This window comes from Otolemur garnettii, unplaced genomic scaffold (genome assembly GCF_000181295.1).
Source record: "Otolemur garnettii isolate 467f Iridium unplaced genomic scaffold, OtoGar3 scaffold00098, whole genome shotgun sequence".
NCBI classification, from domain to species: Eukaryota; Metazoa; Chordata; class Mammalia; order Primates; family Galagidae; genus Otolemur; species Otolemur garnettii.
The window spans coordinates 7277311-7302945 of NW_003852493.1; the positions used below are offsets into that span (position 1 = coordinate 7277311).

Sequence of the window (25635 nt, forward strand, 5' to 3'; positions counted from 1 at the left end):
GCATTAGAACACAGAACGTGCAGGTTGTTCTGGGCGTGGGAACAGGGAACCGACGCAGGACGTCCCCGTTGTGGGAACCCGGGATGAGCGCGCAGAGTCCCGGGCAGTGGAACATTGAACGTGCGCGGGACATCCCCAGCGTGGGAACAGGGGAAACGCGCGGGACGACCCGGGCAGTGGAACACAGACCATGCCCAGGACGTCCAGGGCAGTTCATGAAACCCAGAGCGCGCGTGGGAGGTCTCGGCCACGGGAACACGGCCCGCACGAGGACCGTGCTGTACACTAGCTGGAGGTGGGATCCCAGCACGCCCATTCTACACATTCTATCCGGAAAAATAGGCTTTAGTTTTCATTTGTGGGTTTTTCCGCATTCCCCTTATCTTGGTGATCATAATTGTGTTGAAACTGGAAGACGCTGGAAATCTGAACTCTTCAAAGCATCGGATGGTGCGTGGACGTTTTCCTACCCAGCGGCTGTGGCCAGCAGTCCTGGTGGCATTGCTCACCTTACTGCATCACTGCCTGTTGGGCCGCAGTATGTCCCAGGCGTGGGAACACGGAAGGCCCATGGGACGTCCCGGCCATCTCTCAGGGAGAGCTTGTAAAATAAGAGGAAGGCACCCGTCCACCGACTTATCAAATAAACATGTGTCATGAAGGACCGTGAAGCATGAGACGTGGTTAACAGCGGATACCTATACCTGAATTCTACTTAGGTGGGGCTGGCACGTGTGTAAATTTGATCTCAGAAAAGAAGGACCATTACAGCTTAACAAAGAAAGGCTTAGATCCTTTAACGAAAGCATTTCAAGGCTCTTAGCTTTGTATGAAACTGTTAATCCTTGAAGAATAGGCTGGTATCCCCCAGGATGAGGCATGAAGGGTGTTCTGCAAGCACTTGTTCAAGTGGCCTCCAAATTTGCAGTTAATGCTCAGCTATCAATGCCAAACTCATCCACTTCCTAAACATAATTATGACCCTGCATGTAGGATGACATTTGGCATTTGGCCATTAGGACAAGTGGTTAGCATTAATCGCCTTCGCTGATTGCCACCAGAGCATGGGTATAAAGGAGCTGGCAGCCGGTAGCAGTAACCAGTGATAACACTGACAACTGTGCAGAGGAAAACTATTAATTAATTTCTAGATGCTGAGTTCCCCCCCCGCCCCCAAAGTATTTCAAATAATTAAACCAAAACCACGGACAATTTGGCTTTCTGTTCTAATACTGTAAAAATTATACTTTAAATCTTGTAGTGTTATGATTACCGTAAATACCATGTGCCAAATGCTTGCGTTTCATTAAAGTCTTAAAGTGCTGTTATAAATTGTTGTGCTTAAACATGTTTAATGTTAGTAAAGATGATTTTGCATCACAGATGTGATGAGTTATAGCATTTGTGACTCTGAGGTTTGGATATTAGACGTGGTGAGCACTGTAAACACGACGGTGCCTGAGCTAATTAGAAAGGCAAACTCCTGTGCTTGGGCTTGAATTCTCTGTTATCTATCTGCAGATTGTCCAGATTGTGGACTTTCTCCCCTCCTCCCTGCCATGCCACCCAGGAAGACCTGAGGTTGCTTTCTTTACGCCTTCTTTTTGATTACCTTTGTTTTCTTAGCTTCCTTCTTCAGGCCCTATTTACATGTTCACTCTGCCTCCAGCTCTAAAGAAGATTTCTTATTTATCCAACTGTTTGCATTTGCTGTCTAGAAATCATCTCCTCATCAAGGATGGAGGATAAGAAAAGGACAGGGGGTCATTTAGCGGGCAGGCATCAGAGGACACAGGGGAAAGCACCTGAGTTCACACCTGCACACTCTGCGTGCCTCTCAGTGAGTGTCTCCAAGTTCGGTGCCTCTCAGTGCCTGGTTGCCAGAACCAGCTGTCAGGTGTGCATTCTTGCTTGGCTAAGGGCAGCGGAACTCACAGTTGCACACCTGCTACCCGTGGACAGGCTGTTGTTGGCTTTCTCCTCAAAGATACTTGCTGAGGACCTTGGCAGACCCTTGTTTGCATTGGTCATGTCTTGGCATTCGTATCCATAGAAGGGGCAACTCCTGACACGACCTTCATTCCTGCTTTGACTGCACCTCCTGTGTGGTTAACCCCTTAGAACCTGGCTGTGTCCTGGGTCAGTGTTTAGTATTAACTGTGCTTCTGCTAGGTATCTAGATTCGGTTTCTGCCTTGGATAGTGACCCTACTGGACTCTATGTCCTATTTTTGTGCCATTTCTGCTATAGTCTCAAAGACTTCTCACCACCTCAGAGGTCATTAGCCGTCATTTTATAGAGACCACGCTACTCATGCCCCTCATTAGAGGGTGGGAGTCAGAAGTCAACTTGCCACATATCAGCTAGCAACATTTTACGGGTTTTTTGTTGTTATTTTTAATTGGCACATAATAATTACACATATTTATGGGGTAGAGTGTACTATTTCAATACGTGTATATAAGTGTAATGATCAAATTACAGCGATTAGAATAGCATTCTCAATTTAATAAAGAATTTGTAAAGTTAAATATTTAGAGAAACCAACTGCTTCTCTTTAGGCTCTGAGCTTGCTTAACTTTTTCTGTGTCACTAATATCACTTTATTTTATGCTCAGCATTGTTTATTTTCAATATTATATTACTAACTAACATTAATGTTAGTGCTTCTGGTCTTAAAATATACTTACTAAAATGCAGTTTATTAAAATATATTTACTAAAACGTTGGCTTGTACGTAGTGTAGACCGAGAACTTATGATGTTACATATTGTGTTGACAAATTTTTCCTCTAATCTTTCAAAGTATTTTTGTGTCATCATCTTGTACCTCTTCAATCAGTGGCTTCTTTTTACACACTCTCGCTCTCTCACCTGTTTCTTTCACTCTCAGGAACTTTAATGGCAGCATAACACACATGCACAGTGACAAGTAGTTAAGTATACAGTACAAGGAGTATTTAAAAAGTAAACACACAGGTGCAACCACTGTGACGATCAGGAATTAGAACACTCGCTCTGTTGCCCTGGGTAGACTGTGGTAATATCAGTCTAGCTCAACCTCACAGTCCTGGGCTCAAGCAATCCTTCTGCCTCAGTCTCCTGAGTAGCTGGGACTGTAGATGCTTGTCAGAACACCATCTATTTTTCTATTTTTAGTAGAGACTGGGTTTCACTTTTGCTCAGTTGGTCTTGAACTCTTGAGCTCAAGCAACTCTTCCCTCTTGGTCTCCCAGTGCTAGGAGTACAGGCATGAGCCACTGTGCCCAGCCACTATTTGACGTTTAGCACCGTAGAAGTCAAGGAAGATATCTTCACAGCTTTAGGGTTAAAAACAATGTCTTAAGTAGGACACAAAATAGTACTTCTCATAAAGGAAAAGATTGATAAATAGGATTTATAATTAAAATTACATGTATAGATTAAATGCAATCCAAAAAAAATGTCAGCAAGTTCTAAAAGCTGATTCTAAAGTTTATTTGGAGAGGTAAAGCTCAACATTGAAGGAAAAAAAATCAAAGCATCCTCAGCTTCTGCCGAGATTCCTTCAAGGTCTACTAGAAGGCTACAGTAATCTAAATTGGAGTCCTCGGCTCCTGCCTGGATTCCTTCAGGACCTACTATAAAGCTATTGTAATCTATATTAGAGTGTGTTACTGACCAAAGAATGGACAAATAGACAAATGGAACAAAATAAAGAGCCAAGAAGTAGACCCGCATAGACATAGGAAGTGTCTTTGACAAGGAAGCACAGGCAGCAATGCAGCAAAGATAGTCTTTTCAACAAATGCTGCTGGAACTGGACATCCACATGCCAGAAAATAGGTCTAGATACAGACAAAAATTAGCTCAAATAAATCACAGACTTATATGTAAAATGCAAAATCACACAAGTCCAAGAAGATAACATGGAGGAAAGTCTAGTTGACCTTGATCTGGAGATGACATTTTAGATACAGCACCAAAAACATCATCCATGAAAGAAAGAATCAGTAAGCTGGACTAAAACTTCTACTCTATAAAAGACAATGTCAAGAGACTAAGAAAACAAGCCACAAACTGGTAGAAAATATTTGTAAAAGGCAAATCTACTAAAGGACTGTTATACAAAATACACAAAGAACTCTTAAAACTCAAGAACAAGAAAACAACCTGATTTAAAAATGAGCCCAAGACCTTAACAGACATGTTACCAAGGAAGACATATAGATGACAAATAAGCAGATGAAAAAATGCTCCACATTACATGTCATCAGGGAAATGCAAATCAAACAACAATGAGATACCAATACACACTGGTTAGAATGGCCAAAATCTAGCACACTGACACCACCAAATGCTGGCCGGGATGCTGAGCCACAGGAATTCTCATTCACTGCTGGAGAGAATGCAAAATGGTACAGCCACTGTGGGAGACAAGTTTGGCAGTTTCTTACAAAACTAAACATACACTGACCATATGTTTTGGGAATCACATTCTTTGGAATTTCCCCAAAAGAGTTGAAAACTATGTCTACCCAAAAATCTGCAGCCAGATGTTTATACCAGCTTTCTTCCTAATTTCCAAACCTGGAAGCAACTGAGATGTCCTTTAGTAGGTGAATGGGTAAACAAAAAACCTACGGTGGAGTTGGACAATGGCATATTGTTCATTGCTAAAAGAAATGAGTTACCAAGCCGTGCAAAGCTGCAGAGGAACCTTAAGTGTATATAACTAAGTGAAAGAAGCCCATCTGAAAATAATACCATAACACTTATGGTATTATTATATATAACTATGTGGCACTCTGGAAGGGGTAAGAATATCGAGCCAATAAAAAGATCAGTGGTTGCCAGAGGGGTGGGGAGGGAATGAAAGGTAAGTAGACGGAGCTTTAGGGCAGGGAAGTCACTCTGCATGCCCCTGCAATGGAGGATGCATGTCATTGTACATGGGTCAAAACTCATGAAATACACAGCACCAAGCTATAGGGACTTCGAGTGATAACGATGTATCACTGTGGGTTCATCAGTTATCACAGATGTAGCATTGCGGTAGGAGAGGACCATATGGCAGAGGGTGCACATGTGTGGGGATGGGGGTGGAAGGGAAATCTCTGTGCCTTCTATTCAGTCTTGCTGTGAACCTATAACTGCTCTAAAAGATAGTCTAGTTTTAAAAATTAAGAATTTCTTTCTCACAAGTTGCCTCTAACAGAGTGAGAGGAGCCACTGAGTGGGATGAAAGTATCTGTAGTAAGCGCATCTGACCAAACACTAGCACCAGAAGAGCTAAATGATGCCTGCATGTCAACAAGAAAAAGATGTTTTGATAAAAATGGATGTTCAAGTGGCAAATAAGTGCGTGAAGCGTATTCAAATCATCAAAAATTAGAGAAATGTAAATGACAACCACAATGAGATGCCCATGGGCACTCACAGGAGTGACTAAAAACCTTAAAAGCTGACAAGGCTCTCATATACCTGTAGTAGGAGTGTAAATTGGTACAACTATTTTGGGAAATTAGTTGACAAAATCTGCTAAGGCTGAACAGAAACACACCCTATGACCTGGCAGTTCCACTCCTAGGTCTACCCACTGATCAGAAATGGCTATTTCCCGCAGAATGTTTGGCTATTCTGAGACTAACAAATGCATAGAGAAGGATTCACTGCTGTTTTTAAGGGGATGCTTCTGGGTAATCGTGATGCCACTTATGCTACAGAAAGTGCTGGTTAACTCTGAAAAGGGCTGGCTCAGATCTGTTGAGTATTTTGGCCACAAGGCGTCCTCAGCTCCTGCCTGGATTCCTTCCACCTAAGGATGGAGCCAAGGGTGGTGTCAGACAGACCCATGGCTCTCACAAGAATCTCCTCACTTATCTCCTATACCATTATCTCTCCCCTTCTCTCAAGAGCAGGTCCCAAGAATAAGCCATCATGAGCTGCAGTGAACAGTTCAAGAGGCCTTGCAACAGGATTGAGAGGTAATCACAAGCCCCTTGATATCCCCAAGCATCTCCTGCATCCTCAGACACCTTAGGTTCCTGGAGTATCTGCTGTGGGAATTTTGGGATGGCCTTGGAGCAGCAGGAGTGCTTGGGGAGGGGAGCAGCTGTTCTTCATCTCCCTGGGGCCACCTGGCTTAGGGAGTGCACAGGACTAAGGGTACCTGGAACCCACCTCCTACCATCACCAGGAAAAGAATAACCAGAGCTAACCTTCATACCTGGCAGGTCAGTTCTTTCATTGTTCACAGGAGCTCTATTATTCAGGTATATTATTATTCTTGTTTTACTACCAAGATACTGAGGTCCAAAATATTTGGTTAAATTACCCAAGGTCATTCAGCCTTCAGTAGTAGAGTTGGACCTATCCACCCACATCCTCTGCCCTTGAGCCAGATCTCTTAACCAGACCACTTCTGTCAGGTGCCTGGCCGTGGCTACCCTGGTCTTGTGAAGTCACTGTTGAGGCCCTGAAAGGTGAATAAGTAAGCCCACCCCTCTGGCAACCACTGATCTTTTTATTGGCTCAATATTCTTACTAGCCAATAAGTAAGGTGAATAAGGTGAATAAGTAAGCCTGAGATGGGTATGCTGATTTCCTTGGGTTGCCAAGGTACCACACACTGGGTGGCTCACAATTGAAATTTATTTCCTACAGTTCTGGAGGCTAGAAGTCCATGGACCTGTCCTTGCCTCTTGCTGGTTTCTGGTGATGCCCTGAGTTCCCGGTGTTCCTTGGCTTACAGATGCATCACTGCAGTCCACCTCCATTGTCATGTGGTGTTCTCCCCCACATGCTGGCGTCTGTGTGTCTCTTCTCTTCATACAAGGAACCAGTAGTATTAGATGAAGGGTCTGCCCTGCTCCAGTATGACCTCAGAGTAAGCTAACTAATTATATCCACCAAGACTCTATTTCCAAATAAGGTCACAGTCTGTGGTCCTGGGCACTGAATCTCTAACAATGATATTTTTGAGGGCCGCAATTAACCCATAACACTGGGCTAGGGTTCTTTTTATTTTTTTAACCTTAAACCCTTAGTTTTAATTAGACAGGTGAGTACCTTGCCCAGTCACAGATGTAATAAGTGGTTGAAATAGGTCTTTAAAGCCAGTGTTCACTTGTCTCTACCAGGCCCCTGCAGGAGGAGCATGTGTGACTGCCAATAGCAAGTGGGAATGGGAGTCTCATTAAAAAGATAAGATAATAATTCCATATATACACATACGTGTGTGCGTGTACATGCCTATCTGTACAGACACAGGCATATGGTATGTAGTGCATGCATGTGCACATATATATACACACGGACACTAACTGGCATATACACATATGTGGATATGAATATAAAGATGGATTTGGAGATTATAGAACACTTATTATAAGGACTTAGAGCAAAAAGAAATGAAGAAAAGGGTTATGGCTGTAATGACTTTCAAACTCAAAGACTACATCTTGAAAGAAATATAGAAAGTAGCAAAAGCATAGAAGCCAAAAAAAAAAAAAAAATTTCCTGGGGAACTGTGTTGTGTTATTTATCTGGTAGAAGGAAAACAGCTCTTTGCTGGCAAAGCCTCACTTTTGTGGAGCAATATACTTCTTTCAGAGCTAGGGGCGGGCTGGGTTTGCTGAATAAGTCCTTCTTCTGAAGGCAGTCAGAAGGCTTTCTTCCCGTGAGGTCTTTCATTCTTGTGGGGTTGTATTCCACTGGTTCTCAGGTTCATTATCGGTAAATGCAGGACTCTCCGTATTATGCAAAAGTTTACCCCCAGGCTTGATTGTGTTACTAGGACACCCAAGATTCCAAAATGAACATGTAATTGTTTCTGGCACAAGGGCAGCATGACTGTCTGTCTCCGGGTTGCATGATATCTGCTTTGCCTTCGGGCTTTCAATTGTCAGCATTCCACAGCCAGGCAGGTAGCGAAGGGAGTGTGCTAATTAGATCAAGTGCTTGATCTTGAAGTCTGCACCAGCAATGACTAGGTAGTCGACTTCGGAACTTCTGAGCATTACCTGTCTTTCTCCCAGTCTGCCCCGGAATGTAATTATCTTGTCAGCCAAGAAGCTGTAGCGCACAGCTGAGCGAGTGCTCGGCGGCAGTAACGGAGTGATAAGGGAAGACAAATGGACCCGCAGTGCATGACTGTTCTGAGACAAACAAATGCACAGAGAGGCACTGGAGAATGGAGACTTGGAGAACAAAGAGGCTGCATCGGGTATTTCTGTTCCTGATGATGCTTCAGATCTTCTCTTAATAAGATTACCCTGCCTTTGGAGAAGGATTGCAGATCTTTGCTGATGAATTCAGGCCCCAAAGCTTTAGAAGGCTCTTTTAAAATGGGAAGCGGTGTGGGGTTCACTTGCAGCCTATGTGCTTTGCAGACCAAAGGGCAGGTAATAAAACTTTGAAGGATGACTAGTAGAAAGGCAATGAGCTGGATGAGAAAATAGCAAGCCGGTGTATGTGCAAAGACTGCAGAAGCAGTATCAGCCTCAACACTCACCGTGTGGTGGGTGAACTGGCTGTATCAGCTTTAGCTTGGAGCTGGTAGGGATGCAGAGTCTCAGGCTCCAGCCCAGACCTCCCTAATGAGAGTCTGCATTTTAACAAGCTCCTGCAGTGATTGGCTACATCAGAGGAACTGCTAAAAACAAAACAAAATAAAACAAAACACCACTGGTGCCTGGATTTCAGCCCTAGAGATACTGTTTTTAATTGGTGTAGCTTCAGCCATGGTTTTTTTTTTTTTTTTTTAAGCTCCCTAAGGCATATTTAATGAGCACCAAAGTTTGAGAACTGCTGGTATAGAGTCACCTGACCAGGAAGGATTGTAGTGATTTGGAAAACAAAAGCATTATGTTTTTAAACCTATATACCCATAATTCACACAGGGTTTTCAGCCTGTCATATACCTGTCACATCTATACTCAGCAACAAAAGTGGTATTTTTTGAATGTCTGTTGTCCATAGAATAATACCCACGCCTACTTCCCATGGCCTTCAAGATTGATGGTTCTGGTTTCAGCCTTCTCCCATACCAGCTCCTTCTGCCTCAGCTCACTCCAGGTCAACTAGCCTTTTTCAGTTTCTCAAACACACTGAGGATGGAGCCTTTGCTGCCTCAGGGCCTTTGCACTGCCTTCTCCTCTTGACAACTCTTCGGCTTTCAGGCTGTCCCCTCCTTATCACTGGTTGAGTCTTCCCTGAAGATCCTGTCCCCCTCCGCCTTAATTATTCTCCATTGCTGCAGACTATTTTTCTCAATTTGTTTACTAACACTATTGAGCAGTTCGATAATTATTTCTGGTTTGCCCTCACTAGATTGTGAGCCTATGAGGACAAAAACGAGGTCTTTTTGTTGTCCTTGATACTCCCATGGTCTGTTTCAGTGCTTGGCACATGGAAAGCACATAAATATTCTTAGAAGGAATATTGAAGAACTTGAAATTCAGAGAAACAATGAAAAGTTTTTAGTATAAGTTTGTCCCAAATCTTGGAGGAACATACTTATACTAAAAAAAATTGTATTGTTTACTTAAAAACAAATTTAACTAGATATCCTGCACTTTTAGGTACTGAATCTGGCGATCTTACAGGACAAGTGTGCCTACGTTTGAATTAAGGAAGAAAGTGCGCCTAGACTGTTCAAGCTCAACAGGTGACTTCCAAATTTTCTATTTTCTTTTTTTGAGATAGAGTCTCAAGCTGTCGCCCTGGGTAGAGTGCTGTGGCGTCACAGCTCACAGCAATCCCAAACTCTCAGGCTCAAGCAATTCTTTTGCCTCAGCCACCCAAGTAGCTGGGACTGTAGGCACCCACCAAAACGCCTGGCTATTTTATTGTGGCAGTTGTTATTGTTGTTTTAGCTAGCCCGGGCTGGGTTTGAACCCGCCAGCCTCGGTGTATATGACTGATGCCCTACCCACTGAGCTACGGGCTCCACCCAAACTTTCTATTTTCTTTTTGAAGATTCAGTACTGCTGGAGCAACAAAATGTTAAATTATATTATAATTAACACTAGAACCTTTGTAGTATATTTTAGGCTTTTCAGATAATTAGGCATAAAATGAAAACATAATAGTCCCAAACGCTTCTTGTGTCCAGGGGACTGTCAGTTTAACCTGTCTTTTTGCGCCTTGATGCCATATGTGATTGTTGAAGAGACAGTGCTATGTGGAAAATGCTTGATTGCAGTTAGACCCCTGCATGGTGACCCAGGCTGGGGTGAGCTCCCTTTAAGCACAGCTATTATTTGGGCCAGCCTTGCAGATGCTACACAGAGTGGCCCACTGTGACTTCAGGGGAAAGGCTGCAGAGGATAGATGGGTAACTGAATTAAACAGGAGTCCCCTTGTTCTGTGGGGCACAGAGACATTGTAGAGAAGGGTAACTACACAGCTTTGGGCACTTGTGGCTCACAGAGGAGTCCTGTTCATGTATGTGAGAGTCCTCAACAAGGGGGCACATTCAGGGGTTCGAAAATGGATACTAGACATAACTTGTCCAACACAAACTTGACAAATATTAACCAACTGTTATATGAATATATAAAAATGTAACCCAGGAGATGTAGTATATACTACAAAAATGTAGTATTTGTGCAGGTTTAGGGAGTGCTAGAGGGAGGGAGCAAGTTCACTTTTCTTTTAAAGCAATTACGCCGAAAGTATGGCAACTATAGGCTCCGATTTTTGTAGAATGACCTTGCTTTTCTATAATGTCATTCTTTTCAATAAAAGTGATGGATATATAACTAAATGCAATTTAATTTTTATCACTGTATAAGACGGTAACTATATAAAATTATTCAAAAGTATTATGTCAATTACATTAAAATATGTAAATAAATGCAAAGAAAAAAGACAGGAAAACATTCTAAAATGTCAACAGTGGTTCACGATGTCTGAGTGGTGAGTTTGTGAGTGATCTTTATTTCTTTCGTTGTGCTAGCTATATTCCCCCCCTTTTTTCTTTTTGTGAATAACCCATTAATTTTATAACAAGAAAAAGAAAAATGTAAAGTTTTGTTTTAGCCACACTTCCATACTGCTTTGCTGGTGGGAGAGTACCTGATACATCCACTTTGGAAAACAACTGGACAAACTCAGTAAAACTGAAGGTGACATTCTCCTCTGTCCCAGGGACTTCCTTTCTAGATATGGATCCTCAGTAGAGGTCATACTGGAGCAGGGCAGGCCCTTCATCTAATACTACTGGTTCCTTGTATGAAGAGAAGAGACACACAGAGGCCAGCATGTGGGGGAGAACACCACATGACAATGGAGGTGGACTGCAGTGATGCATCTGTAAGCCAAGGAACACCGGGGACTCAGGGCATCACCAGAAGCCAGCAAGAGGTAAGGACAGGTCCATGGACTTCTAGCCTCCAGAACCATGAGAAAATAAATTTCAGTTGTGAGCCACCTAGCGTGTGGTACCTTGGCAACCCAAGGAAATCAACATACCCATCTCAGGCTTACTTATTCACCTTTCAGGGCCTCAACAGTGACTTCACAAGACCAGGGTAGCCACGGCCAGGCACCTGACAGAAGTGGTCTAGTTAAGAGATCTGGCTCAAGGGCAGAGGATGTGGGTGGATAGGTCCAACTCTACTACTGAAGGCTGAATGACCTTGGGTAATTTAACCAAATATTTTGGACCTCAGTATCTTGGTAGTAAAACAAGAATAATAATAAACCTGAATAATAGAGCTCCTGTGAACAATGAAAGAACTGACCTGCCAGGTATGAAGGTTAGCTCTAGTTATTCTTTTCCCGGTGATGGTAGGAGGCGGGTTCCAGGTACCCTTAGTTCTGTGTTAGCAAGGATGTGCAGGGCCACCACATTCATAAGGTTGCACAGTTGGAAGTGCCCTGACACCCTCAGGTGCCGAATGAACACATTGCCTTTATATACTAAGACCAGAGGACAGAATGGAGCTAGCTAGCGATACACATACCTGCACGGATAAGCCACAAAGGCGTAATATTGAGCAAAATAATGTGAATGCACTCACTGCCACACACCTGTACACTGAAAAGTGGTTAAAATGGTAAAGTTGATGTTGTATCTAGTTTGCCATAATAAGAAGATATGATTTTTTTAAAGTAACATCAGGTCCATACAGCAAGTTGTAAAAATAATATATACAGTGTGAAATTAAACTTCTAAGTCAATACTACATCATTACGTGCAGATATAGGCGTATTTTTTAATAGCATAAAATACCCAATGTGAGCATCATGAGCAGAAAGTTCAGGATGCCGGTTACCTATGTGGAAGGAAAGAGGCAGGAGTGGTACCAGAGTTGGGCAATAACGTAGCAGGCAGCTGTAGGATGTGTTATTTCTTTAAAAATATGAAGCGAAGATGGTGGCAAAATGTTAAGATACATGAAAACTGGGTGGTCAGTAGGTGGGTGTTTATTATATTGCTCTGTTTTTCTGTATGCTTGAAGTATATCATCATAATAAACCCAGAGCCTTTGTTAGAGCACGTGCCCGCATTTCCCCTCTGAACCGCAGAGACTCACACCGACAGTAACTGTTTTACAACGATTGGCCAAGGTGTAACGCTCCCTGGCTGTGAGGCCTCTTCTTACCACTCAGAGCTTAACCCACAGGGCAGAATCCAAGTGTCTCTCTTCCTTCAAGTCTACACATATTCAATTGTTCTGTTACCCCAATTAATAGCAATACAGGGATAAATTCTGAGAAATGTGATAACATAAAAAATGATTTGTAAGAGTCCCTAGATCAAGCGTTGCTGATCTTGAAGGACTCTGCCATGTGGAGGGAATTCATCTACTGGTTCATCCCAGGCCGCTCTGCTCCACCCGTGGGCTCTGTGCTCTTTCACGTTGGTCACTTTATTAATAGGCTGTGTCTCTAGTGGACTAGTGGTTCAGAATTGTCATGCTCTTTCAACACAGCAGCCCAAGTTTGATTGCCACTTATTTCACTGGTAGAGGCTCTAGATTCAGATTGTCTGGGTTCAAATCCTACCTCTCACCTGCAACTTGCTTTGCTATTTTGGGTTCTGTAGCCATAAGAGGGAGATTAAATGATAAAATGAGCGTCAAAGCCTGAACTCCCAGGCTGCCACCTAATAAGCTCTCAGCAAAGGTTCCCTGTTACCCTATTATTATCATAATCACAGTTGCATATCATCTCCAGCCCCCGTGTTCACCCCTGGAAAGTGAAGGGCTTGGTGAAACACTTGATGCTGCTGGCATCAGATACAGCTTTATGCTTGCTGGTGAATTCATAGCCCTCCTAACAAAGACAGTGAAAAGAGTGAAAATACTGACAGACGTGAAAAGTCTGGCCCCTCAGCAACCCTCCACTGGGGGTCTCTTTCTAGAACAAAATCTCTAAAAGGCTCTCATCCTGTTTTTGAGGCAAATGACTAGATTACAAATTTGTTAATCCTCTATGAGACTTCCCGAGGCAAGCGCTGTATCTCATTCTCCTCTGTGGCCACAAACTCTGGATTAGTTCAGGGTGGGTCAGGAAACGTTTGATGAATGAATTACTGTGCAGTCCACAGCATCTGGGTTCTAACAGTGTGCTGATCCTTCTGTGTGTTGTGTCAATCTTGAAACATTTGGACCTTGTATTAATGAAATCCCATTTTTGTAATTCTACATAGGTTGGCTGAAATGGACATCTCATTGAGCCCCCTACTTTAAATCTGTACCACAGGTCATCCTCTGTGTTTATTTTCTAGATTGTGAGGTTTTGAATTCTTTAGAAGAAAAGTACTGTGTGTGATTTAAGGAGTAGCTAATGATTTTTTTTCATGGTTAGGATTTATTAATTACCCTACAAATGCTCCTAACAGCTTTGCCTGATAATCTGAAGACATGAATCTTATTTCCAAATCCTCCCTCTCTCCTCTCTGAGGGAGGTTTTCATTAATGGGGAAAGTGTAGGCAGCTGGTTCTCCTCGGTCTTTGTTCCCAGATACGATCAACTAAGGAGAAATTAAAATCCTTTCCTTTATACTTAAATAAAGAGCAATTTATTGACTCCATGGAGGTGTCTCATAATCCAGAAGTTGTCTTTTTACTCCTAGATGATTTTATTTGTACTGAAATCACAGCTTGGAATACCCAATTACGGGATGGGATTGATAGAATCAAAAACAACTTTTTAGACCATTCTGTAAAATTACAGCTAACTAAACTTTGGTATCCATATGGAGATCATTGGAATTCATGATAAATTCTCCATCTTGGAGTCACCAACTGTTAAAGTTGCTCACCATTGGGTCCAGCCCTTTTTTGTTTTCTAAAAACTGAGGCTACTTACACTCTACTCGTAACAGATTTTACATGCACTCTTGCAATATGCACCACAGGTGAGTATAAATGTCTTAACACAACAATCAAGCAAGTGAGGTCAAGGCTGTGTTAACCAGTTTGATGTAAGCGTTCCAAATTGTACATAAAATCTGCACATTGTACCCCATAAATGCATTAATGTACAGTTATGATTTAATAAAAAAATTAATAAAATGTTCACACATGAAAAAACTAAAAAATATTCCTTTTGTGAAATTAAAAAAAATTAAAACTGAGGCTAGAGAGATAAAGGGATTTCCACTGGAGCAAAGTTGTTTCGATTTTCTCCAACAGGAACATTATAAAACAGAACAATAACCAACAGCAAAGAGGTCCGATTTGGGGGTTATCTCCCTCCCCATTTTCTCTGCTTCTTTCCTCCTTTGCTACAATGACAAATTCAAGAGACCAAGTAGAAGAAAGAAGAGGTGAAATCAAAACTTACTGGGTTATTGGTTCCTGAAAATGGAAACTTGTGTGTGGCAGATAATTTCATGAGCCCCCCAAGAACATCAGGCTCATAGCATATTGTGGCTCCTCTTTGCAAGTATTTACGGCTCTGAGGGACATCGGGTAGATTCCTGCTCAGGGCTTTCGTTTCACACCTGGTAAGGAGGCAGGGGAGCGTTTCCACCACGTTGGTCCTAAGACGATGGCAGAGCATTTTTTTCTCTAGTGCCATCTTTATCCACGGCAAAGAGGTAGAAAAATGGACAGCCAGGACTGCAGAGGATCTTAGCAGGTCCTGGCAGTGGGTAGTGCTGCCACCTGCCCTGTGCGCCTGGGTTTTCTCAGCCTTGACAAGTATTGGTTATGGGAAACTCCAAGTCCCTATTTAGAACATTTGACCCAATTTTAGAAAAAATGAGGTGCTTTTATTGTATTTTTTTGTACTTCTTTATCCACTTGACAAATATTTACTGAGAATCTACTGTATATGGAGAATTGGTCCCCAGGATTGCCCAACTTTTGGGCTTCCCTGCAGCACATTGGAAGAAGGATTGTCATCTTGGGCCACACATTTAACATACAAACACTAACGAAAGCTGATGAGTAGAAAAAAAAAGTTCCGTGCGTAATTTTTGTGGTATCTTCCACCACAGATAAGCAAAAAGTCCTCACATAATCCACATGTGGCCCACGGGCCACCAGTTGGACACCCGGGCCAGAAACATGAGCAAGACCCACCATTCTCCTCTAAGATCTGAGGGTTGAGGACTTGGTGTTTCCATAGGAAAGGGCCTTTTGGTGGCATAAAAGCCTGTTTGTACTTCCTGTCTCCATGCTTTAGATAAGTCACTTTGTCCTAATAATGGCAGGAAAATTAAGTAGTCGTCATATATTCAGTAGTGAGTAAACTGAGAGTGTCTGTTTCCGTGTGTACTTCTTGTTTACTTTCTGTCTGTTTCGGCATTACATCATCATACCAGTTCATACGATAAGTGTTGCTGTTAACTTCACTAATGTCTCCTTTTCCAGACAGATGCAGACATTTTGTAAAGGTATAGGCTATTTCAAAGGCTTGCAAGTAACCCCACGTGAGTCTATAATATAATTTGACAAGGTAGCAAAGAGCACTTATTGAATTGCTTTCCATCTCATTGTCTCACTAGGCAGGTAAAGCTCGTCACATTACACAGTTAAGGTTTAGTAGATTGATACAATCTTCATGTAAGTTAGCAGTAAACATTTAAAAACGACAGAGGAGATATTACATTTTTTTTTTTGACTTGGGTAATTGAATCCTGATTCAAAACAGTATTTAGCCCTAGAATGTAATATCCTACCTACTGTTCAGTCTATTATCTATCATTATCTTTTGAACCCTATAATTGGACAAACAGGAAGCTATTCCTAATAATAAGTTTGTTCAAAATCATCTGTTTGGGAGAGTCCGGGGTGCACACTGCAGTCACATTGAACTGAAGGCAAAACTGCTTACTTTCTGCTTTCCATGGTTTGTTCTGCTCTGTTAGAACCAAGTACAAACACACTACATACCTGGGCAGTCTAAAGCATCTTACAAAAAGTTACTGAAAAAACAGTCATTTTTCCTGCATTCCGTGAGTGGGCCACATAAATCTTATTTGCTGTAGACAGGGTTTTCATTGAATCTAACCCATGCTCTGCCTCCCATGTAGACATATAACTATGCCTAACACGTAACCCGACAAATAATTTTCCTTCCAGAATTTCCATTAAATCTAACCACTTAATTGCTTTATTTGTCTTATCACTGGTTTTATTTTTCAGTGATTCTTCATTCCTTACAGCACCGCTCTCCAAACATCAGATTGCATGGGACTCCGGCACACATAGATTTCCTTTTCCCGGAGATTTAAAGTGAAAGGCAACACAAGCCATTATTGGTCTATTTCAGTGTTCATTGCCAATAAAACAGGAGATCAGCATTTTCATGCTGGGTGAAGGTTTCAGGGAGGTGCAACATTGCTGTCATTAGGGTTGCTGTCCACCCCGGCTAATGCAGATGGAATGATGAGCCCATCAAAATAAAAATAAAATAATGAAACGACCAGAGTCAGAGAGTGGGCTGCTGACCTGGAGTCCCTGAAAACGTCCCTTTGAATTTAGAGGAGCCTGGATGGTGAAGACCACAGATCATGACAGAACATAAATTCGCCCCATAATGAGATTAGAAAGCAGGCAAAATGAATGTCCTGCTGGTGCATTAGAGCCAGGCTCTAATCTGGCGTTTTCCTTGGGAATGATCATTTCCTTTGCAACAGAGGAACCAGGGATGCAACAAGCTTAAATCCAGCAGATTCTGTTTTGCTACCTAGTTATTTTTCATCCTCCTCTGTCCTTTTAATAGCAGTTTTGGGGAGGTGTATAAATGAGTTGTGAGTCTTAAAGACTATTACCAAAGTGAGTTATGGGAGTTTATATTCATGATCATCAATCGTGTTCCCCAGACTCCCCTTGGAAGAAAAGTTCATTGACTCCCCTCCCCCTTCTAAACCAGAGCCCCACTGTGGAGGAGGTGTCGTGACCTCTGGGGTCCTCTCACTCTAGCCTTGAGGATCAAAGGCAGAATAGACTCACTATTGTATTTGGGGGTATTTTTTAAATCTCAGCTGCAACTCTACTACCTAAAACCACTGGAAACAAATATCACATACTAATGAGCCTTAAGAAAATGCTCAGATCAGGTGAACCACATGGTCTCTGAGCAGAACAAAGGCATCGAGTATGGAGCCTGGTTGCCAGGGACTTCCTCGGTTGGCAGCAGCAGGTAATCTCACCTGGGAGTACAATACCCCCCTCTCATTAAAAATGCAAGATAGCATCTCCTCCTGGATCCTTTCTGCAGAACCTGATGCAAGTTCATGGGCCGTGCGGTCGTTAGTAGTGAGTGGCATTTAATCAAAGCCTTCTGTGAAATAATCTTAGTGTCATGAGCCCTGTAAAGTCAGCAAGCAAGTTACGAAGTCTTTTCAAAAGGAATGGGAGAGCAGACTCTGAATTTAGGGGTATTTGATGCTTGTGCTTGGAAATCACAGGGAGTACCATTCCTCTCCATTTTCTAGGGTCCAGGCTAAAGACTCAACTTCTTTGTGAAACTGCAGATTAGGACTGGATCAGTTGCTAGCACCTCAGTTCATGGCATTTTGGCATATTGTTTTTCTGAGGCTGGAAAGAAACCTTAGACATCTTTTGTGTTTGCATATGCTGTATGTTTGAAAGTTTGTGCCGGGGCTTATAAACTTAACTAATGCATCATCTTAACTAATGCAACGGTTCTCTTTTTGCAGTTCAAAAACTTGAACTGCATATTCAAATTACTTTAAGGGGTAAATTATTTTCTGGCCTCATTTAACACGTTTTTTTTTTTTTCTTTTCATTTTCTATTTCTCAACAGCTTGTGTCTCATGCCCACTCTGTTTCTAATTTATAAATGTCAAATAATTTAAGGTCAAGTCTTCTCCCACTCTCGGGATTTTTTTTCCTTTCTCTGTTAACTTGTCAGATGAAAGCGTTCAAGGGGAGAGGGGCTACTTTTCCTTTAGGAGGCAGGCCTCTGTTTACCGGTTCTCTCCTCCCACTTACCTTTTTTATTTCCGTGACTCTTCTTCCTTGCCCACCATATCTGCCCCCAGCTTCCCTCTGCACCTCATGTTTACAATTTAAACCATAAGCAGTAAATGGATGCACTTTGCCAAGTGCCCAGTACATTTGGAATGTGTTAATGATTATCAAAAGGCCTTACCATGCCTGACATTAACATTACACTGAGTTAATGTTACAGTTTCATGACACACAAGCTCCCTGTAGGAATTTCTCCAGTTTTGTTTGCTTACCTCATACAAATGAACTTGCTCTCGGGTTACTGCAAAGATCAATAACATGTTGTTTTGCACCAGTTTATCAATGAGTTGTCCAATTGTCGGATATTCCTAAAAGTAACAGATAGATTTTTGTGTCACTTTAAGAAAAGAATATAAAATAAAGGTATATTTATTTTTAAATATATCTTTAAAAATTTTTTTCTTTATTTTATTTTTTAATTCTACTTTTTTTAAGAGATATCTTCCTAAATTTGGCCCTTCAGCGCTCACAGGCATTATTGTATCTATCACTCTAAGTAAAAAAGTACACTGTCAGCTTTATTCATTTACTTGGTTTAATACTTTTTTTTCTAAAATCTTGTAAGTCTAATGAAATCCTAAGGGTCAATTCCTGTCAATGTGGTACAGGGGGTTCTGTCACTTCTCAGGTACTCACCAGCACGCAGAGAGTGGTCGAGAGGGAAGGGGGTGGCAGTTAGATTAGGATGTATGTGGGGGACTCCTGTAGCTCTGAAACTCTCATTGGAACTGGAGAAGTTGAGAAGGGGACAGTGAGCTGAGGAATGACACACTGTAGCAGTCCTGTGCCAGTTCTTGGTTTGATTTTATTACCTCTTTAATGTCAACGATCTGTTGTAAGGGATCTGGCAATATTTTTGCAGGACAACTGAAAACAAGTTGTATTTTTGTTATATAGACATATTCATTTCCAAGTGACGTGAGTAATGAAAAAAAATAAAAGAAGTCACTATTTATCAAATGTGAAGATGGACTTTACTTTCCAAGTCTGGAAAACATGGAGCACATTTGGCTGTCATGTGAATCCAAATGTGGCTAATGTACAAAGAGGAAATCCAAATGAGGGAGTAGCCTGCAAACAATTAAACTAAGGCCATGCCTGTCCTGGCGGAAGGGAAGTCAGCCAGAACAGAAGAACCCTGGGGACTAAATCCTCCTCTACACTAATGCAGGATGTTCATGGAGTCTCTGCACTATACTTTCATCTAAAGTCTTTGGGGATAAGGTTTGAGTTGAGAGATAGTGGAATTTTGCCCCAAATACTCTGCAATAGAAAATAACACAGCTAAATTCAAATAGGAGGGGGAAGGCGGAGGAGGGGGGTGACTGGTAAGCTCTCACCTAAGGTGCACAATGTAAGGGGTATACAGCACACCCTCTGAGTAAAGTCCATCTTCAAATTTCATACTTAATGACTTCTTTTATTTTTTTTGAAGTACTTGGAAATGAATGTATCAGTGGAACAAAAATGCAGCTTGAACTTTACCTTGCAGCTTGAAATGCAAACAATGAACTTAATCATTGTGCCCTCATATTAATGTGAAATTTTTAGAAAGAGAAACAAATTAATACTCTGAAAAATTGCACAGTGGCAAATGTAGCTATGTAATATGCACTTTTTGGATTTTTATTAGTAGAGACAGCAAATCATATACATCTCGTACACACTCAGTTTCCTCTGCTTTTCAACTACCCAAAACATCACATCCTAAAGCTGAAACCCCTCCAGTGCCAGCCCCTCCTTATCTCCACATGTTCCTACACCTTCAGCTGTTGTGCTTGTACCATCAGGGTAGTAGCCCTTCCTAGGTGGGCCAAAGTGGGTTTCTATTTGAATCACATCTGTTGGTTGAATTCCTACAACTATATTGTTAAGTTTAAGGTTTAGAACCACATCCTATTGTTTTGTGGCCCAAGAATCTGGACCAATTTTAGGCTATAAGATGTGCTCAAAGAGGGCTATGTTGCAGGCAGGCCTGGAGACGTCCCATGGCTTCTGTAGCAACTGATTTGGAAAGAATAAATTGAACATTTGTTAGATGAGACAGTCACATTAGGCAACAGGTAGTGTTAGCATCCAGTATCTTGCTACTTTCAAGATGTCTATCGTAGGCACTTGAAAAGTTGCAAGAAAAAGGAAATGGAAAAGGGATCTTTTTCTCAGAGTTTCTTGCCCTCGTCAACTAAAAGACAAAATGTGGCTACCTCGCTGATACTGTAACGGGAACAGTCAGATTTTGTGATTAAAAAAATATATCCATCTGGGAAATGCTGCTGATCAAAAGTTAGTGAAAACTTTCATGTTACATTAGTAATTTAGGTTGAGGAGCAGCAGTGAGTAACTTAGAAACTGTTAAGAGTTTTTAGAGAATAGTTTTTCCAATTGATATTAGAATTCTAGCTTCTCTTTCTCTCTCACTCTCTCTCTCATACATTTCTTCCACAGCATCGTTGTCTTAAGAAGGCAATTAATTTCCCTGTACCATATTTTCTCAAGTGTTAAATGGGGATAACATGACCTTGACAGGTTGCTGCTTCAGAAGTCAATTTTATTTCATACGTTAGTCACCACCCACTGTGTTCCAGGCACTGTGCTCTCCAGAAGCAGAGATAATAAACCCATCCTGGCTCTGACGATTACACAATAGAGAAAGACAGATAGATGAAAGCAAACACATTTCCATATAGAGATGCGCAAGAAGACATCTGTGTATGAGAGCGAAAGAAGATTGCCTCTCACCCCAGCAAGGTCAAGGAGGCTCTTTGGGGGCAATGGTGATTGATCTGGCTTTTAAAGGATAATTAAGAGTTTCTCAGCAGCCTAGGAGAGAAGGGCATTCCAGACAGAGGGAATAACAAATCTATGCACCAGCTTGGCAGCCTCAGTTTATTCAGGGGAAACAGGTGGATATGTAGTGTTCTGTTCAGGACAGGAGGAGACCATGTATGTCAAAAGAGCTCTCAAAATTTTTCCTGGCTTTGGAAAAGTCAAGTGTCTTTTTTGTCATTGTTGCTGAATGCCATCAGCATTTTTTAAGTGGGAGAAAATAAGCCAAAGCTTAATAAACACTAGCCATACCTGACCAGTGGTTTCCCATGGAGCCCCATGGTCCCTGAAAGCATGGTGTGACCTAGGGACCATCATTCATGATGATCCATACTGGCTACTACTCTGGCCTGGGCCCCCGTTGGGGGGTCTGTGGTAAACAACAGAATGAGCAGCCCCAGGCTCTTTGAAAAGTTGGGGGAGATTCTAGGATCACATGTGTCATGGCAGATCCAAACTTCCCATATGTGCTCACGGTCTACCTATGGTCCTGTGGGAACCTTTTGTGACAGCAAGAATTGAGAGGGTGAAAATTGTTAATCTCAAATCAGAAAATGTGTGCTGCAATTGGTACTTCATTTGCCTACTTATAGCCCTGAAAACAGCATAGAGTGTGGGTTACACACCAAGACTGTTGACATGGAGTATTCGTTCTTGCTGTCCAAGTGACAGAGCCCATCGTTAGGAATGACGATGCCTGCCAGTCTGCTGTCCATTCCAAAATGAGAATCGGCATCACTCACAAAGACCAGGAGGTGAAGGGAATCGTTCCGCCAGCCAATTTTTTCCTACAATGAGAAAGAAACATCCATATTGTATTGGAGAGAGGTAGGTATTTATTGAGTGTGGATCAATTATGCTTGGACACATTCAGATAGAAACAATGTATTGCTATTCTATCTATTTTAGTCTTTTTCATCTACTGTGAGTTGATAATATTTTAAAAGCATGAAATTCTGTGACATTTGCTTTTTTTCTGGATAACATCGTCAAAGGATTTATGCTTTAGAAAAATAGCTCTTCTATATAATTAGTTACTGTTCAATTGTCCAGCTTTCAATTTAAATCAGAGAAATGAGAGGAGGAGGTAGAGAAGATCACAGATAATCCCAAATCCAAACTGACGTGAAAATAGTCAAAGTGCAATACAAGATGAACTCAAAGCAAGCCTGTTACGTTTAAATGTCACTCAACATTTAGGCACATATTCCTCTTTCTGATGATATTATTCAAAAATTATAAACCTAATACAAAGATAAGAATTACTTATTAAGGTAGGGCCCCAATGTCCTGCTAATTAGACTGTCTGTGGAAAAACGCATCCTGGCTGCTCTATCCCACCTTCCCCCTTTCCTTTCTCTTCTAATTCCTTGGCCCTCCTACCTTCTAGAAGCCTCAGCACTGTTCATTTCTTGGTACGTGTATTTTCCATGAAGGGCTATTGCCTAAAGACAAGGCAATCATTCTGATAGTCAAGGCAATTGTCAGATAGTCAAGGAAGAGCAATGTTTCTGCAATGTCGTAGAGGCAGTGTAACTTCTGATGCTTCCTTTGTTGGTTCAAAACAAGAGGTACGTAATCCTGTGTATTGGTATATTCTGATTCAGGACATTTGTACTTTTTTCATTAACGTTCTTACCTTTGACTTTTTTTTCCACCATGGCTAATCCAAAAGCTAATTAAACTGATCTTGGTCTTTGAAAATCAATCATGTACATTGTTTCAACTAAATTTTCCCGATACATATAACAATAATTTTCTTAGATTATTGAGTAGGCATAAAAGCATTCTGCATTTCAATGTAATTTAATCAAAAAGGTTGCAAAAATTTTGTGCTTTAAGAAATACAGCATCTAAAGGAAAGAACATTAGCTCAGGTTTCCAAGTAGATTTGTTAATAAGAGATGAAATTTGGTTAGCAGACTGCAACACCACTCCCCTCACCAGTACCTTGCACACAGCCGCTTGCATAATTGCATCAAATCCACCTTCAGGTGTGTCTATATTAGCAGAAATTTTCTGATTCTTCACAATTTCATTGAACCTTTCGGCATCATTCGTCAAGGGCAAAATGTGTTTGAATCCAAATGTCGGCAAGCAGGAATACGGAATACTACTGCAAAGGTAAGATGCAAAAATGTTCTTGATGAAATACGATGCAACTCACAATTAGTAGATATGATATCCTGGCAACATTTCCTTAAATGAAGATTAATTTTTGTAGAGCACCTGACTATAACCTGGCTGTGAATCTCACTGTTGAGGCTGCTGTTATCATCTTCTACTCCACCCTCCATGGTGACCGTATCATCTAACATTTATTTAGAGGTTATTATGTGTCTTGTTCTGGCTCAAACTCAGATAACAGATAATCAAATGATCAGACTCTCACCTCCTCTCTGTGTATGTGTGTGTGTATATGTATAATCACAACCTTCTCTTGCTTTCCAACCAAAGCTCACCCTTAAGTTTACGTGATGACAATTCTTTTGTATTCATATCAGCTCAAGCTGCCATCAAGTATGAGTCACTCTGGAGCAAGACCAGCGAGGACTAGTCTTTTTCCTCCTCTGCTTCCTCCTGCATTCCCAGCATTGCCTGCCAAGGGCTTTAAAGGGCTCTTGGTTCTAAAGTCCAATTTGACTGTGATTGAAACCACTGCTGTGGGCCAGCACAGGGATGAAACTACTGCTTAAAAATGCCATGTTAGGAGAGAATCTTCACCAAAGGTACCATTGTCAGACAGAAAGGGCTGATCATGAATTCAGTCCACATCTTATTGGAAAGATAGTTACTAGCTGTGCATGTAACTTTGGGCAAGTTACTCAAAACTTCTGAGCTTTAGGGTTTTAAACCGAGGATCATAACGTAGAGCAGAGGTGCTCAAAGTGAGGTCCCTAGACTAACAGCATGAGCCTCACCTGGGAAATTGCTAGAAATGCAAAATCTGGAGTGCTCCTTGGGTGTGGGCTCAGCAACCTGTGCTGTGCCAAGCCTGTGGATGTAGGCTAAAGTTTGGGAGCCATTGGTGTAGAAGTACAAAAGGAGCAGCACCCAGTGAGGGTGTGGGGTGCTACCTGGGGAAGAGCCAGTTGACACTGGAGGAGCACAGGCAGGGCCTGGGCTTCAGCTCTGCCGGTCGGCCCTTGAAGGTGCATCTCCCAGGGCCAGGCTCTAGTTCAAGTTCATCTGCCTGAGGTATACAGTCAATCCTCATTGTTCATAGATTCTGTATTCTTGAATTCATCTACTCCCTAGAATTTATTTGTAAGCCCGAAATCAATACTTGCAGTGTTTCCTCAGTCACCCATGCACTCGCACGAAGGCAAAAACCAAACACAAACATGTCTCCCTCTGTGCACATTCCCAGCTGAGGTCAACAAGGTGAGGCTCTGCCTTCTTGTCTCTCCTCTTCTCCTGGAAGCATGTGTCCTTGTCAGGATCTATTTAGCGCCATGTTCTTTTCTTTTGTGCGCTTTTCATTGGTAATTTCACGGTTTAAAATGGCCCCCAAGCATAATGCTGAAATGCTGTTTAGTGACCTGAGTACAAGAAGGCCCCGATGTGTCTTACGGAGAAAGTCTGTGTGTGAGATAAGCCTCGTTCAGGCATGAGTGATAGTGCACTATACAGCTAACATGACCACCGTGAATAATGAGAATAGACTGTTTATAAATCAGAACGATTACAGGGTTTTTTTACACTGAGTAATGAAGCTGTCACTGGGACCGGAATGCTGGTGTCTGTGAGGGCAAACACTTTGTGCCTGTCAGGAGCCTTTCGTGGAAAGCAGGGCAGAATCTGATGAATCCCCGGGCTTCACAACAGGGAGGTAGAGGGCCTAGCATTGAATGGCACTGCCCGGGATGTCCCAAGGAAGCCACCTCCAGAATGGATGCTCTTGATCACATCTGGCCCCTCGCCCAGCTGGGGTCTGCTTCCTCAGCTGACAAAAGCCTGAAGAGCTCTAGCAGCCAGCGGGACTGGAAACTCTGGGAGCGCCTGAATGGAGGCTCTTGGGTGGGTGTGTCCCACACTTGCCTCCGTCAACCTTTTCTCTGCCCTCCCCTAGCTCACTAGCACTGTGGATTCCTTCAAGCTGTGTTCTGACACCTAGTCTGTTGGGCCCGGAAGAAAGTCAGTTGCTTGCAGGTAACTTTTCATATTTCTTTTCTGATTCGTTCTGTCTAACTTTAACTCTCAGAAGGCAATCTTATTCTCTTATTTTTAATATGGTGCACCAGATTTTATTGAAACTCCGAAGTGCTGACCACAGATAGTATCTGTGTAACAGAGTTGTTGTGAGGCTTGAATGATAAAATATGCAACGCACACAGCACAAAGAGCTTTCAGAGTAAATGCTTAAT

The 25635-nt window shown here is 42.0% G+C and overlaps 1 protein-coding gene across 4 annotated transcripts in view; it reads right to left on the minus strand.

The window, feature by feature from the left end:
• The window catches only part of ITGB6 (integrin subunit beta 6), a 78700-nt gene that overhangs the window by 37384 nt on the left and 15681 nt on the right, over positions 1-25635 (minus strand). For all 4 annotated transcript variants that reach the window (XM_012808976.2, XM_012808975.2, XM_012808974.2 and 1 more), the window contains 3 exons: positions 23219-23384; positions 21895-22056; positions 18655-18750 (listed from right to left, as the gene is read on the minus strand). In XM_012808976.2, the coding sequence (XP_012664430.1) occupies positions 18655-18750; positions 21895-22056; positions 23219-23384 (424 nt within the window). The remainder of the gene's footprint in view (positions 1-18654; positions 18751-21894; positions 22057-23218; positions 23385-25635) is intronic.